The sequence below is a fragment of the Ornithorhynchus anatinus genome, chromosome 15 (assembly GCF_004115215.2).
Source record: "Ornithorhynchus anatinus isolate Pmale09 chromosome 15, mOrnAna1.pri.v4, whole genome shotgun sequence".
Classification (NCBI taxonomy): domain Eukaryota; kingdom Metazoa; phylum Chordata; class Mammalia; order Monotremata; family Ornithorhynchidae; genus Ornithorhynchus; species Ornithorhynchus anatinus.
This window is the reverse complement of record NC_041742.1, coordinates 23,423,916-23,437,923: the sequence shown is the minus strand read 5'-3', so window position 1 is coordinate 23,437,923 and position 14,008 is coordinate 23,423,916. Positions and strand designations below refer to the sequence as shown.

Genomic DNA, 14,008 nt, shown 5'->3' with positions numbered 1-14,008 from the left:
ATCATCTGTTTGGGCATCTACACAGCCTCAGCTTCACTGGGTAAAGCTGTGGAAAATCAATAAAGTCAGAATAATGCTAATTATAGCATTTGTTAAGCACTTACTATTACCAAGCACTGTTCTAAGTGCTGGGGAAGATACAAGTAATCAGGTTGTCCCAAGTGGGGCTCACAGTCTTAATCCCCATTTTGCAGATGAGGTCTCTGAGGCACAGAGAAGTTAAGTGACTTGCCCTAGGTCACACGGCAGCCTAGTGACAGAGCCGGAATTAGAACCCACATCCTCTGAATCCCAAGCCCATGCTCTTGCCACTAGACCATGCTGGTCATATGGAACAGATGAAGACTATCTGAAAAGAGGTAAGGAATCTTTTCGTACCAGTTTGATATTTTGAATTTTTGAAATCCAATCAGTTAACTGCCTGTTAATTAGAAAGTACATTTATGTGTACTGAATGAACTTCCTGGTGGATTTTTCTAAGTTTTTTTCCCCCACTTTTGAAAATCACAGATTCTGTACTCACTATGGGTGCTTATGTGAAAAGTAAATGTAATTCATGAGAACAAGCTTCCAAAATGATAAGCTGTCACAGAATTTTTTTTTACCCCTCTGTAAGACTAGGGCCTTGAAGGAGTGACTTTTAGAAAACTTTTTCTCGTCTTTTAAAGACATTTAAAAGACAGTGACTTTTAAAACATCAACCCTTACGCCCCCACGCTCCCACTGCACCCAGCCTTTCTGATGGGCATGAAACTGTAAAAAGGCAAGAAAACTGCGGCAGCCGAAATAGCACTGGAAAAGGGCAAATGAAGAAGCTCAAAGGACTGAGGAAGAGAATACAGAATAGTACAGCTGAGAATCATCTTAGACGGTAACTGTTATGGACTCTTTGCAGTGTGCTGCAGCCTTGACTGCTTTACTCACCCATTGCATTTTGGACCCCGGTGGCAACACGATAGGTAAGGACAGGAGAGTGAGTGGCACCATGCAAACCACTGGCTCGCTAATCAATTCCTTCCCACTGGGACTCCGCCAAGGCTCAGCCGTTGTTTCCCGCTGGAGACTCCATCATCATCATCATCACCATCATCAACGCACTGCTCCCCTGTAAGAAGGAAGGGGGGAAGAATAATAGAAGTCAACTTTTGGTCCAGTCACAGAGGTTTTTGAAAGTTACTAGGGCCGGAATTGTAGTGGAGTAGGAACTTGCTGTCTCACTCATACCTTTTAACCAAAAGACTACCCTGAGGGATCTTAGGGACCCCGCAGCAAATTGTAACAGTACAAATAATGATAATTATAATAATAGAGGTGGGTATTTATGAAGTGCTTCCTGGGCAGGAAACACATTACGTGTATTCTGTACTTCTCAAGCTCTTATTACAATGCACCACACCGAGTGGGCTCTCAATTAATACTACTGCTATTACTATGACTAGGTACCACGAACTAAGCTAAGAGGTGGAGTAGATCAAAGACAATTAGATCAGACACAGTCCCTGTCCGACATGAGAATCACAGTTTGGGAGGAAGAGAAAGCAGGGAGGGAAAACAGGTATTTCTCCCTCATTTTACAGGGGAAGAAACTCGGAAACAGAGAAGTTAGGCATCACACAGCAGGCAAAAGGCAGAGCTGAGACTCATATCTAGTCTCCTGACTCCCAGTCCCGTGACCCCATTCGTGGAACCGCATCTCATTTGGTCCTGAAAATGACCTTGGCATCTTGGAGAGCCTGGGAGTGGGGAATGACCCTTCTGGGGCTGCTCTGTTCTCTGGCCCCAATCTCCGGTCCTAGGCCCACCCCGTGCTGAGAAAGGAGTGACGCAGACTGGTCCGTTGTTTGGTAGGGCTGAAGGGCCTCAAAGATTTCTACAATCCCTTCCCTGTTACCCTCAGGAAAATAAATCAGAAATTACACTGCAAATCTTTAATATGTTGCAAAATGACAATATCCCTCTAGACCGTAAACTCACCGTGGACTGGAAACGTGCCTACCAACTCTGTTGTACTGTCCTCTCCCAAGTGCGTAGTGCACTGCTCTGCACACAGTAAGTGCCCATCGAATACTATCGACGGTAATGCTGTGGGTAAGCTAGGAGGTTTAAAAATAATTCAGCAAATACCATTATGCCATTATGCATGATCTTCTTCATTATCATACCCACAAGGAGGTCAAGGAGCTTATTGACATGACAGCAAGAACCATACATCTTTTATGTGGAAAACAATATTTGAAGGAAGAGCTCAGCTAGGTGGGCGTTCTATTGCCGATGGAAAAGCAAAAAACCCATAATGATCAGAACCGAAAGATTAAAATGCCTTCTGAGTTTATTAATTAGAGAGATGGTGGATATGATCAATTTTGAAGGCTTTTAATGAAAAACAATACAGCACACTTCAGGGATAGGAAACTTGTGCTTTGAGGCCATTTATCTCATGAACTATGAGTAAATTAATTTCACAGTAAAAAAACTGCTCAAAAACAGAAGGATGGTTGCTGGAATTTCCTATTCCCCTATTACTCATTTGTTCAGCCTGCTTTATTTCACAAACGTGGAAATTTACAGCTATTTATAACTTGCAGTTCCTTGTTCCTGCTCAGTTTTTATAAAATTACCATTTTCTCTCTCTTCTGTATTTGTGAATGAGAAAGAATCTGAAATGATTGCACTGCAAAGGTATCGTGACTTCTTCTATTGTATGCAGCCAAGTGCTTAGTACAGCACTCTGCACACATCTTGGAAAAGTCACTCAACTTCTCTCTGCCTCAGTTTCTGCATCTGTAAAATGAGAATTAAATCCTATCCCTCCACCTAGACTATGGGTCCCATGCGGGACAGGGACTGTGTCTCATCTGAATATCTTGTATCTATCCAGCACTTAGTATGATGCTTGGTACATAATAAGCACTTAAATACCATAATTATTATTTATAATTATTAGAACTCCAGACTCCCACTACCATGCTCTTCTACTGCAGCCAAAGAACAGCACTGCTATTAAAAATGATTTTTCTCTTCTCCCCCCTCCAATCTTTTGAAGCAGTGTGGCCTAGTCGAAAGAGCAAGGGCCTGGGAGTCAGAAGCTTTGGGTTCTAATGCTGGCTCTGCCACTTACCTGCTGTGTGACCTTGGGCAAGTCACTTCTCTGTGCCTTTCTTCATCTTCATTTCTTCATCTGCAAAATGGGGATTCAATACTTGTTTTCCCTCCTACTTAAACTGTGAGCCCCACGTGAGCTTAGTACAGTGCTCAGTACAGTCCTTAACAAATATCATTATTATTATATTATTATTATGATCATTGTAAACCTCCTGGAGACTTAGTAGTACATTGCTTTGCATATAGGATATATTTCACAAATGTAGTAATCATTTTTATTTCTGCACCAATAGCTTTACAAAGGGCATAATTTTAAACCAAAAAATAAATAGCTTAGATACCATCATTTATTTTGCACTCCTTTATAGTCAATGCTCCAAAAATCATTTGACATATATTTCATTCATCAAATTGAAGTGAAGCCTGCCACATTCTGAGAGTTCATGATGAAAAGCTTCCAACTAAACATTCCCTTCAGACCATTTTCCAAAGCAATACACTTTGGAGGAATATTATCATTAGATCTATCACTTACACACTTTAATCCTATCGCCCCAGTTTCCTGGAACCCATTAGAGGATATCCTGAGCCTGAGATGTCTGCTCAACAGAAAGATTAAGATAATGGTATTTGTTAATCGCTTAGGGTGTATCCAGCACTATTCTAAGTGCTGGGGTAGATGCATGATAATTACGTTGGACAGAACCTGTCTCATATGGGTCTCATAGTCTATATCAAGGGAGGAAATGATCCCCATTTTACAGATGAGGTAACTGAGGTACAGAGAAATTAAATGACTTGCCCAAGGACACCCAGCATTCAAATGGCAGCTCCTGAGACTAGAACCCAGGCCTTCAGCGTGGTGCAGTGGAAAGAGCGTGGGCTTGGGAGTCAGAGGTCATAGGTTCAAATCCCCGATTTGCCAGAGTGTGATTTTGGTGCAGTCACTTAACTTCTCTGTGCCTCAATTACATCATCTGTAAAATGGGGATTAAGACTGTGAGTCCCACGTGGGATAACCTAATTACCTTGTATCTAACCAGCGCTTAGAACAGTGCTTGGCACATAATAAGCACTTAACAAATACCAAAATTATTATTAAATTATTATTTTCAACTAGGTCACGCTGCTTCTCTATATAACAATATCACTTTAAATATCTAAAGTCCCTTTTTTTCCCTAATGATACTCTTTTTTTTTTTTACAAATTTAGCTGTAAATTTATCCTTTTGGGACCAGTGCAGAGGGAGGATAAAAGAGGAGACAGCAGCAGCGGGTTCTGCCCCACCCTATGGATGAGGAAGCAGTATTTCCTAGTGGCAAGAACATGGGTTTGGGAATCAGAGGGCCCGAGTTCTAATCCTACCTCTGCCACTTGTCTGCTGTGTGGCTGTGGGCAAGTCACTTAACTTCTGTGCAACGTGGCTCGGTGGAAAGAGGACGGGCTGGGAAGTCCGAGATCATGGGTTCAAATGCAGGCTCCGCCGCTCGTCAGCTGTGTGACCTTGGGCAAGTCGCTTAACTTCGCTGTGGCTCAGTGACCTCATCTGTAAAATGGGGATTGAGACTGTGAGCCCCACGTGGGACAACTTGATCACCTTTATCCTCCCCTGTGCTTAGAACAGTGCTTTGTACATAGTAAGCGCTTAACATATACCATCATCATTATTATTATTCTGTTCCTCAGTTACCTCATCTGTAAAACGGGGTTTAACAATGTGAGCCTCATGTGGAAAGAGCCCGGGCTTGGGAGTCAGAGGTCATGGGTTCGAATCCCAGCTCTGCCACTTGTCCGTTGTGTGACTGTGGGCAAGTCCCTTCACTTCTCTGGGCCTCAGTTCCCTCATCTGCAATAATAATATTCGTATTTGTTAAGCGCTTACTATGTGCAGAGCACTGTTCTAAGAGCTGGGGGAGAGACAGGGTCATCAGGTGGTCCCACGAGAGGCTCACAGTCTTCACCCCCATTTGACAGATGAGGTAACTGAGGCACAGAGAATAATAATGGTGGCATTTGTTAAGCGCTTACTATGTGCAGAGCACTGTTCTAAGCGCTGGGATAGACACAGGGTAATCAGGTTGTCCCACATGAGGCTCACAGTCTTAATCCCCATTTTACAGGTGAGGTTACTTAGGCACAGAGAAGTTAAGTGACTTGCCCACAGTCACACAGCTGACAAGTGGCAGAGCCGCGATTTATTCATTCATTCAATCGTATTTATTGAGCGCTTACTATGTGCAGAGCACTGTACTAAGCGCTTGGAATGGGCAATTAGGCCACAGACAGACAGTCCCTGCCCCACGACGGGCTCACAGTCTAACCGGGGGACACAGACAGACAAAACCAAGACGGTGGTATTTGTTAAGCGCTTACTATGTGCCAAGCACTGTTCTAAGCGCTGGGATAGAGGGCAAAACGTGGAGGGGCTCCCCGACTTAATCCCCATTTTCCAGATGGGGTCACTGGAGCCCAGGGCAGTGACTTGTCCAAAATCTCACAGGTGACAGAGGCGGGATTGGAACCCACGACCTCAGACTCCCAAGGACGGGCTCTTTCCACTGAGCCACACTGCCCTAAACTTCCAGGACTGTGGGGACACTGAGGGCCGCCCACTGTTAAGGGGGTCAGGGGCTCCGCCGCCATTTTATTCACCTCAGCGACGCAGGCGGGCTGGGAGCAGGGGGGGAAGGGAAGGGCGGGGAAAAAGGCGGGGAAAGGAGTGCCCAGGTAGTCATGGCCCCCGCCCCGACTGGGGAAACGCCTCGAATGGCGACCCGAGGCCCACGAAACTACGATTCCCAACCGGCCCCAGGCTTGACATCGGCCGGGGAGGCGTCTGGGCCGCTTCGTCCCACGTGACCCCCAAGCTGCGTTTTGATTGGCTGGGAGCGGGAGGCCGCCGCCTCTCCCTCACTGCGGGGCGGGGTCATGGCAGCAGCCCCGGGATTTTCGGCGGTAGCCCGCCCCCGAGGCTCCTCGGGGAGCCTCCCGCCTTTCTTCTTGCGTCCTTTTAGATCCGCCCGCCCGCGGGGCCGCCTCTCCGTCCCCCGTGGAGGGACGGGCAGCCCAGGTGAGGCGGACCGGAAGTGCCGGGAGGCGCCAGGCCCCGCCTCGACCTCGCGTCTTTTTCTCGGCGGACGGCGGCGGCGGCAGGACCGGCCCGAGGAGGCAACGACACCCTGCCCCTCTGCCACCTCCACACTGACTCCGGGGGGTGTGGGGCTTATTGGGGGGCCACCCTTTTCCCCCCGGTCGGCCCGGACCCGCCCCACTCTTGCATCCCCTTGGCCGCAGGAAAACCAGCCGCAAGTCGTTCTGGGACCGAGAACCAAAGCCAAGGCAGGACCAGCCCGGGAAGTTGCCCTTTTCCCCACTTAAGAGTCGAGGCGGCCCGTCGTCGTGTCGCCTTTCACTCCTTCCAAACCGACTGGAAAAATACAACTGCCCCGAGGCTGCTGGAGTGGCCCTCGACAATTGGAAGAACAACCCGTCTTGGCGGTTTTACCGGGGAGGCGCACGTGTATGCAAGGAGGCTTTGAGGCGGTGACTGTCATTGTGGGCCTTTTGGAGTCGACTAGAGAAATATTTTGGATATCGTGGCCCCAACTGACTGTGGCGTCGTTGATGAAGGGGGAGATGCACCATCTTTATGCCAACCAGAAGTTGTCAAGTCTGACGTCTCCCCCCCCCCCCCCCCGTCGTTTGGCTTTGGTGTGAAATTGTGAACTGAGCCCTATTATCTCCTTTTTTTTCCTTTTTGTGCAGCAGTGAAGCAACATGTGTCTGGCCAACAAAGAAGAATTCATCTGCTTGGGTATTAATCCGTGCAACCCTGTTGGACGCCTAGGGCCAGAAGTGGCAGTTTGGAGCACGTTCTGGTATATCGCCGAGGAGCTTTCTATCCTTTCTCTCAGGTGACACCCTGGATTCCCGCGAGAAGAACCGATGACTAAATCGCATCCCGACATGGCTTACAGAGGAGTGGGCGGACACGGACAGGTCCTCTCTTCCGATCACTTCCATGTAAACTGTGGAACTCGTCCAGCGTGCAGACCCCCGATGCATAGCATATGCATGGTATCCGACTTCTTTTATCCAAATATGGGAGGAGTGGAAAGTCACATCTACCAGCTGTCTCAGTGCCTGATTGAAAGAGGCCACAAAGTCATCGTCGTCACCCATGCGTACGGCAACAGGAAAGGCGTCCGTTACCTGACCAGTGGCCTCAAAGTGTATTATTTGCCTCTGAAGGTTATGTACAATCAGTCGACGGCCACAACCCTCTTTCACAGTCTGCCTCTTCTCAGGTACATATTTGTTCGAGAGAGAATCACCATAATCCATTCACATAGTTCTTTTTCTGCCATGGCCCACGATGCACTCTTCCACGCCAAGACCATGGGGCTACAGACAGTCTTCACGGACCATTCTCTTTTTGGATTTGCCGATGTCAGCTCGGTGCTTACTAACAAACTTCTAACCGTGTCACTCTGTGACACAAACCATATAATCTGTGTCTCTTATACTAGCAAAGAAAACACTGTCCTAAGAGCAGCACTGAATCCAGAGATAGTGTCGGTCATCCCCAATGCCGTAGACCCCACCGACTTCACTCCAGATCCGTTTAGGAGAGACGATAGTGTAATAACTATTGTTGTGATCAGCAGGCTTGTTTACAGAAAAGGTAATGAAGTCCCAATCAGAACTTGCACTTAGCGTAAAAATTCTTTGTAGAAAACTGTTTACCACCAGGTTATGAAGGTTGTTCTACTCTTAATTGTTTATAGTAATGTACTTGTAAGATGCCTAGAATTGAAAGATCTGAGATTTTATAAATCCAAAAAGAGAAGTTATATCCATCTGAAGACGAAACTGCTTTAGAAGAGAGTCAAGCGGTGTTCTGTTGAATAGATGTAAAGGAGAAACTTGTCAGGAATAATCAGTTGTATCTATTCAGTGCTTATTACGCTGTAAAGAACACTGTGCTCAGGAGAGCCTAATTGTGCCTTTTCCTGAAGCTGCCCAATGGGAAGAAGGGGTAGGTCGAATTCAAATGCAGAAACATTTTAGGGGGGTTTAATTTGATGTTTGTGGGTTGCAAATTTTTGATGGGGACTTCCTTCCCATTCAGCCTCAGATGCAGCGGTAGCTCTGAGGCTCGCTCTTATTTGAGAGGTGGGAAGCAAGCCTCCGTTATACGACCTCCAGGTGCACCGCAAGAGGAAGTCTGAGGGGGGAGGAAATGGCTTTGCTGGAGCCACACTGTGCTATCCTGTACCACTGACATTAGGCATTCGGGAGAGTTTGTTCTTTCAAAGGTTTGAGCACTTGAAAAATGTGTTTCATGTAGTTATCTCTTTTAAAATGGTATTTAAGTGCTTATTATGTGGGAGATGCTCTGCTAAGTGCTGGGGTAGATAAAGGATAATTGGGTTGGAGACAGTCCATGTTCCAATTATCCCATGTCCACAGTATCCCTTTAGTTGGTCAGTACTATCTGAGTGACTGCTGCCCTCAGTACTGAGTGGATGATGGATGGAGGAGGTGATGGGGGGAAGGGGGTGTGTGCCTTGTGCAAAGGAATTTGATTCTAGGGCAGGTGGTTTGAGTGCTGCAAGGGAGTAGATGGATAGGTAGGTGTGCAGCCCATTATGAGGTCTTGGCAAAAATCCCACTTAGAAAACGCATTTGCTGCCCAAGTGACCGCTTCATATAGTGTCAGTATTATGCCACATAACACCCAGCTATCCGAGTAGCCATGGCAGGCTTCACTCCCTGTGTGAGCCAGCCATTTTCAGGATTCCTGCTGAGCTTTTGGGCAGAAGCCTCCGCCACTGATAGCGTTGGCCCACTCTTGCCCCAACAGGCATTCCCCTCCTTTGGTGGGGACAGCATCGTTTAAATGCCCGGGAGAGTAGAAGAGAAGTTGAACACACGGTATCCACCTTGGGATTGCAGTCTAGTGGAGGCAAATTATAATGCAAAATTACCTGAGTATTTGATATTCTGAATTAGCCTAGATTCCAGTTTGGATAATTTCCTTCTACTGGGTAAATTGCCTTTAGAGCGAAAATTATGTAGAAGGAGGCAGTTGAAAAAAAATTTTCATCTGGAGGATTTTCCTTGTTCCACTCTTAGGGTTTAAACCTGATTATGGGACCGCACTGTAAACCCACTTGATTAAAAAGCAAAGAATTGCAGGGGCAAGAGTGTAATATCACTTAGGTCAAGTCCAATATTGAACTTTTTAACAGTAGACGTTCAGTCAAATGGTAGCTATGACTTGTTTTTTGCCCACCTCATTGGAGGTTTCTTTCATGTTAAGAGGAAAAGCGAACAAAATGCTATTTAGACATACCTGGAAGTTAGCCTGCATTGCATTGAAAATATCAGTTTTTGTTATTTATATATATGAATTCACTTAGTTCTCGAACAAGAGGCTATATTTTTGGTGAACTCTGCCCAAGTTGTAGCTTCTGCATATTGATCAGTGCTGTGTACACAACCGTTTCTACCAAAATTGCTTTGCGTTCTACAGCCCCAAGCTTGTGATGTCAGAAAAGCATTCCCTAATTGTCTAAGGGCCCTATCCAAAGCAGAGTGAAAACCACACCTTGTGGGAGGACTGAGTATAAAATTAGGACTGACGTGGGTTAGATGGTTGCTCTGTGGAGTTCTCAGGTAGTTTTTGCCCTTCTTATTTTAGATCATTTCAATGTATGAAAGCAACTTTTCAGTAAATGAGAACGTTTGTAACATGGATGGTATTTTCTGCCCAGTGACCAGATTCAGATTCCGGTAATGGATCTGCTTTGATGAGTGGTTCAGCATTTTTAGATTTCTAGACCACAGATAAGGTACAAAGTGTAATATTTCTCCAGAATTCATCCTCATTTTGTGTTCTTAGGGATTGATTTGCTTAGCGGGATAATTCCTGAACTGTGTCAGAAATATCCAGATTTACATTTCATTGTTGGAGGAGAAGGGCCAAAGAGAATTGTTTTGGAAGAAGTTCGAGAAAGATACCAACTGCATGACAGGTACTGGCTACAGTTTCTTGTTTCCTCAGTTGTGAGTAAAAATATCTGGATCTTTGTATTCTTATAAGGTCAAGATGCAGTGATTTCTTTGATAGATGCATTTCCTTGCCAAGCAACAAAGTTGGTAAATATTCCAAACCTTATCTGCAGGGATTCTAGGTTGCCTACATTCAGGGGAAAAAACAGGATTCCTAGTTGTGACCCTCCATCAGTATCCCCCTTGCCCCTCCCTTTCAGTAGTTAAGTATTTACTATATCTGGTGGTGAATATTTGGGGGAAATATATTTAATTGGGAAAAAGTTTGCATGTGCCAAATTCACATTAATTTCTAGACTACTTTGGCAGCTAGTTAAAAAAAAAAAAAAAAAAACACCAAAAACACACACACAAAAACCATCCACACAACTCTTAGACTTTCGTTAGAAAAGGGACCGGTATTGCTGCAGTCTCATTGGAAACCTCTGGAAAAGTTGAACTTTGGAGTTTGCCCTGTTATCTTGTAAAACCAGAAAATGTAGTATCAAGTTCTTCATAGGTGGGCAGGGTAAAGGAGGCATTGGGAATGGCTGAACTAAACTGAGAGGAGCGCGTAGGGTGGTTGGAGAGTGGAATCCTGTGGCCGAGGGATTTGCCGCACCTTGATTCCTGGGCCCCAGGTGTCCCCTGGTGCCTCTGGAAGGCAGACAAGACCTGCAGAGAGACCTAGAGAGGCAATTCTGGAGCCTGGAGTGCAACACCCACAAATGGTCAAGAAGTGGACAGGGGTTTTAAGGCTTGGGGGTGCCACTGGAGTGCTTGTGAGCCAGGCACTGTCGACGCAGAGCATAGAATTTATAATTCAAATATCAAATTTGGAAAAACTCGTAGGTGCCTTTTAATTTCTTCCCTTCTCCATCTCCCCTTTCTGTTTTCCATTCAGAGTGCGACTCCTGGGAGCCTTGGAGCACCAGGACGTTAGAAATGTCTTGGTTCAGGGACATATTTTTCTCAACACTTCTCTTACGGAGGCCTTCTGTATGGCGATTGTCGAAGCTGCTAGTTGCGGTTTACAGGTAAAGTGCTTGGGCATTTCTTTTGGAATGGGGGTTAAAAGAGGTTATGTTTAATCAATTTAAGGTTGATAGGTACAGAAAATTCCATTTCTAATCATAAAACTCCAATCGGAACTGTCATTAACCTAGGTAGTTTTTAACTGACTGGATTCTAGTAATGTTTATTATCCCTTGGTTGTGTTGCTTTGGCGAACTCCATAAACCTTTGGGAGGAAAAGCATATGCCGTGTTTTGAATGTCACTGCAGAATCATTTTTGTAGCAGTAGGTCAAATAATCTATAATTTTTGGTATAGGCAAAATGTTTAAAAGTTTTGTGGTTTTTAGAACCCAAATGTCAGTCTGAATATACTGTAATGTTTTGTATTTAAACATATCTTAAGCACTTGACAAATACCACCATCTGAATTTGAAATATGTAACTAGGTAGTATTCTGTGCAAATCTAAGTTAACTACCCTGGGTATATGTTGGCAAAACTTGTCTCTTAATGTGTTTTCATTAGTCATTATGGTTAGAATGTGATGGCAGAATTGGACAGCATTGTTTTTTTTACAATACACTCCTGTTTGGTGATAATACCGTGCAGTGTAAGAAGAAAGAGTTGTGCACATGGAGTCAGACAGATGAGCACTGGAACATGAGTTTTCCAAACCCTGGGTTTTACAAGAATACATCCCCAGGGGATAAGAGATCAGTGTTTCCTCTCTTTCCTCCTACGAGGTGGACAGTAGATTTGAGATCTAAGCTGTATCCAGAGTCAACATCTAAATCTAAAGGCAAGCCTTTGTGGAAATCACCATTAGCTTTCACAGTGTGCTTCTGATTAGACATTGGCTTGTATATGTCCTGCCTGTGAAAGGATCTTTTAGGAGGCCCTATGTTCTGTTCTTGCCTTTTAAGGTTGTCAGTACCCGAGTTGGTGGAATTCCTGAGGTTCTCCCAGAAAATCTTATTATCTTATGTGAACCTTCTGTAAAATCTTTGTGTGATGGCTTGGAAAAAGCAATTTCCCAACTGAAATCAGGAACATTGCCAGCTCCAGAAAAAATCCATAATCGAGTGAAGACTTTCTATACTTGGAGGAACGTTGCAGAGAGAACTGAGAAAGTATGTACAGATTCTGGGCGTCTGTTAACATTGAGGACCTTATCAGGCTGGGGGTATTTCATAAAAAGGATGCATGAAATCGTTTGTTGAAATAGTGAAGGCTTAGCATTCTGGCGACATTTTTAACCAAAGTGTTCCCTGTCTGCGGGGAGTGTGGTGAGCGTCAACAGCAAACAGAGGGACATCTGGGATTGGGTGGCAGGGAGGAGGGGGAAGAGGGAGGTAGGGTGGTCCCAAGGACCCTACCCTTTCCCGACCCAGACCTCGGTGGGTGGGGGACATGGTTATACCATCCACCAGAGGGACCAGGGCAGCGGCACACTGCGGTTTGCTGTCATCGCCTGCGTCAGTGAAACAGTAAAGCATCTTTTATGTGTCTTTCACTGCGAGCCAAATGTGGCTCATGACCTGCAGTTTGGCTGCCTCTGGTTTAAGACTGGAGTGGTCAAGATGGGGATTTTTTTTTTTTTTTCCTCTAGCAGGTATGTGATCTCTAAGAACTGTAAGGAAACAGTACTCTTTTTCAGCTCAGAAAATGTAAAACTTGAAATGGCTTTAGCTCTTTTCATGTAATCTTGAAACAGTTTTATTTTATTTCCTTATACAAAATTATTGCTCAGAAAGCTAACCACTACATACAGCTTCTCTGTTATTGCACTCAACCTCTATCACCCTCCTTAGACTCCCTGATTACTCTCATCTGCTTTCCCACTGACCTTTCCATGTGCCAAGGCATTGTGGAGCAAAGTTAAGTGCTCGTCCAAGTACTGAACTCTGCGGTTTTGAAATTGTTGATAGGAGGAGCCATGTAGCCTCTGGGCCATTAGCAGATGCTCATGGTTGATTAAAAAAAAAAAAAGCATTTCCTTCATTCTAATGTAATAATGACTTATCACATCCTACTTAGGTGATCTGGATCATACAGCTCTGAGTATTTTGTACACAGGATAGGATGTGTGTGTATGGGTGCAAAGCCCCAAGGAAGAATATATTTAGCGGACAATAACTAAATTCTCCGGGATAACTACTGTCCAAAAATTCACAATCTCTTCCTCTCCTCTTTAGGTTTATGACCGCGTGGCAGGTGAGGTTGTACTCTCGATGGACAAGCGGCTGGACAGGCTAATATCTCACTGTGGCCCAGTAACTGGTTACATTTTTGCCTTGTTTGCGGTGTTCAGCTTCCTCTTCCTTCTCTTCCTGAGGTGGATAACTCCGGATTCCACCATTGACGTTGCAATAGATGCCACAGGACCAAATGGAGCGTGGACTCGACAGTATTCTTTTAGTAAAAAGGGGAAAAAGAATGATGAGATTGCAAAAACGAGGTAGAAACTCGGACTTTGAAGATTTTCAAAACGGGATAGATTTAGTTCCACTGAAGAAAGTGTTTAGTGACCTTCCAGGTTTGGGGTGAATAACTTAGTAAACTAAGCTACCTCGAGTTGAGATTATTTTTAATATTGAGGGAGAGAACCTAAACTTATGCAATTTCTTGAGAGTAGAAACTTTTTTGCACTTATATGAAATGTAGAAGGGAGAAGGTGAGCTACTCAGGTGTTAAACTTTTCAGACTATAAAATATGCTCCAAAGTGGATGTTTTCAAAAGGTTATTTTATGGGCTTGTGGCATTTATGGGCCAAATTGATTTTCTGGAGTTTCTTTGCCAATTTTTAATATTGATCCTTTAGAAAAAACACCAG

At 44.8% G+C, this 14,008-nt stretch overlaps 1 protein-coding gene and 1 long non-coding RNA gene across 3 annotated transcripts in view; one reads left to right on the top strand and one right to left on the bottom strand.

Moving 5' to 3' along the window:
* Positions 1-1,098, bottom strand: part of LOC120638853 — a 46,111-nt gene extending 45,013 nt beyond the window's left edge. The window contains exon 1 of the long non-coding RNA XR_005660856.1: positions 925-1,098. This is a non-coding gene — a long non-coding RNA (uncharacterized LOC120638853). The remainder of the gene's footprint in view (positions 1-924) is intronic.
* Positions 1,099-6,785: 5,687 nt separating this feature from the next.
* PIGA (phosphatidylinositol glycan anchor biosynthesis class A) overlaps positions 6,786-14,008 on the top strand; it is a 10,407-nt gene continuing 3,184 nt past the window's right edge. Inside the window, exons 1-5 of one of the 2 annotated variants that reach the window (XM_029079635.1) lie at positions 6,786-7,787; positions 10,011-10,143; positions 11,064-11,196; positions 12,098-12,304; positions 13,370-13,581. In XM_029079635.1, the coding sequence (XP_028935468.1) occupies positions 7,049-7,787; positions 10,011-10,143; positions 11,064-11,196; positions 12,098-12,304; positions 13,370-13,581 (1,424 nt within the window). In that variant the 5' untranslated portion in view covers positions 6,786-7,048. Of the gene's footprint in view, positions 7,788-10,010; positions 10,144-11,063; positions 11,197-12,097; positions 12,305-13,369; positions 13,959-14,008 lie in introns of those variants that run through there. The other variant, XM_001515505.6, reaches the window with a different exon arrangement.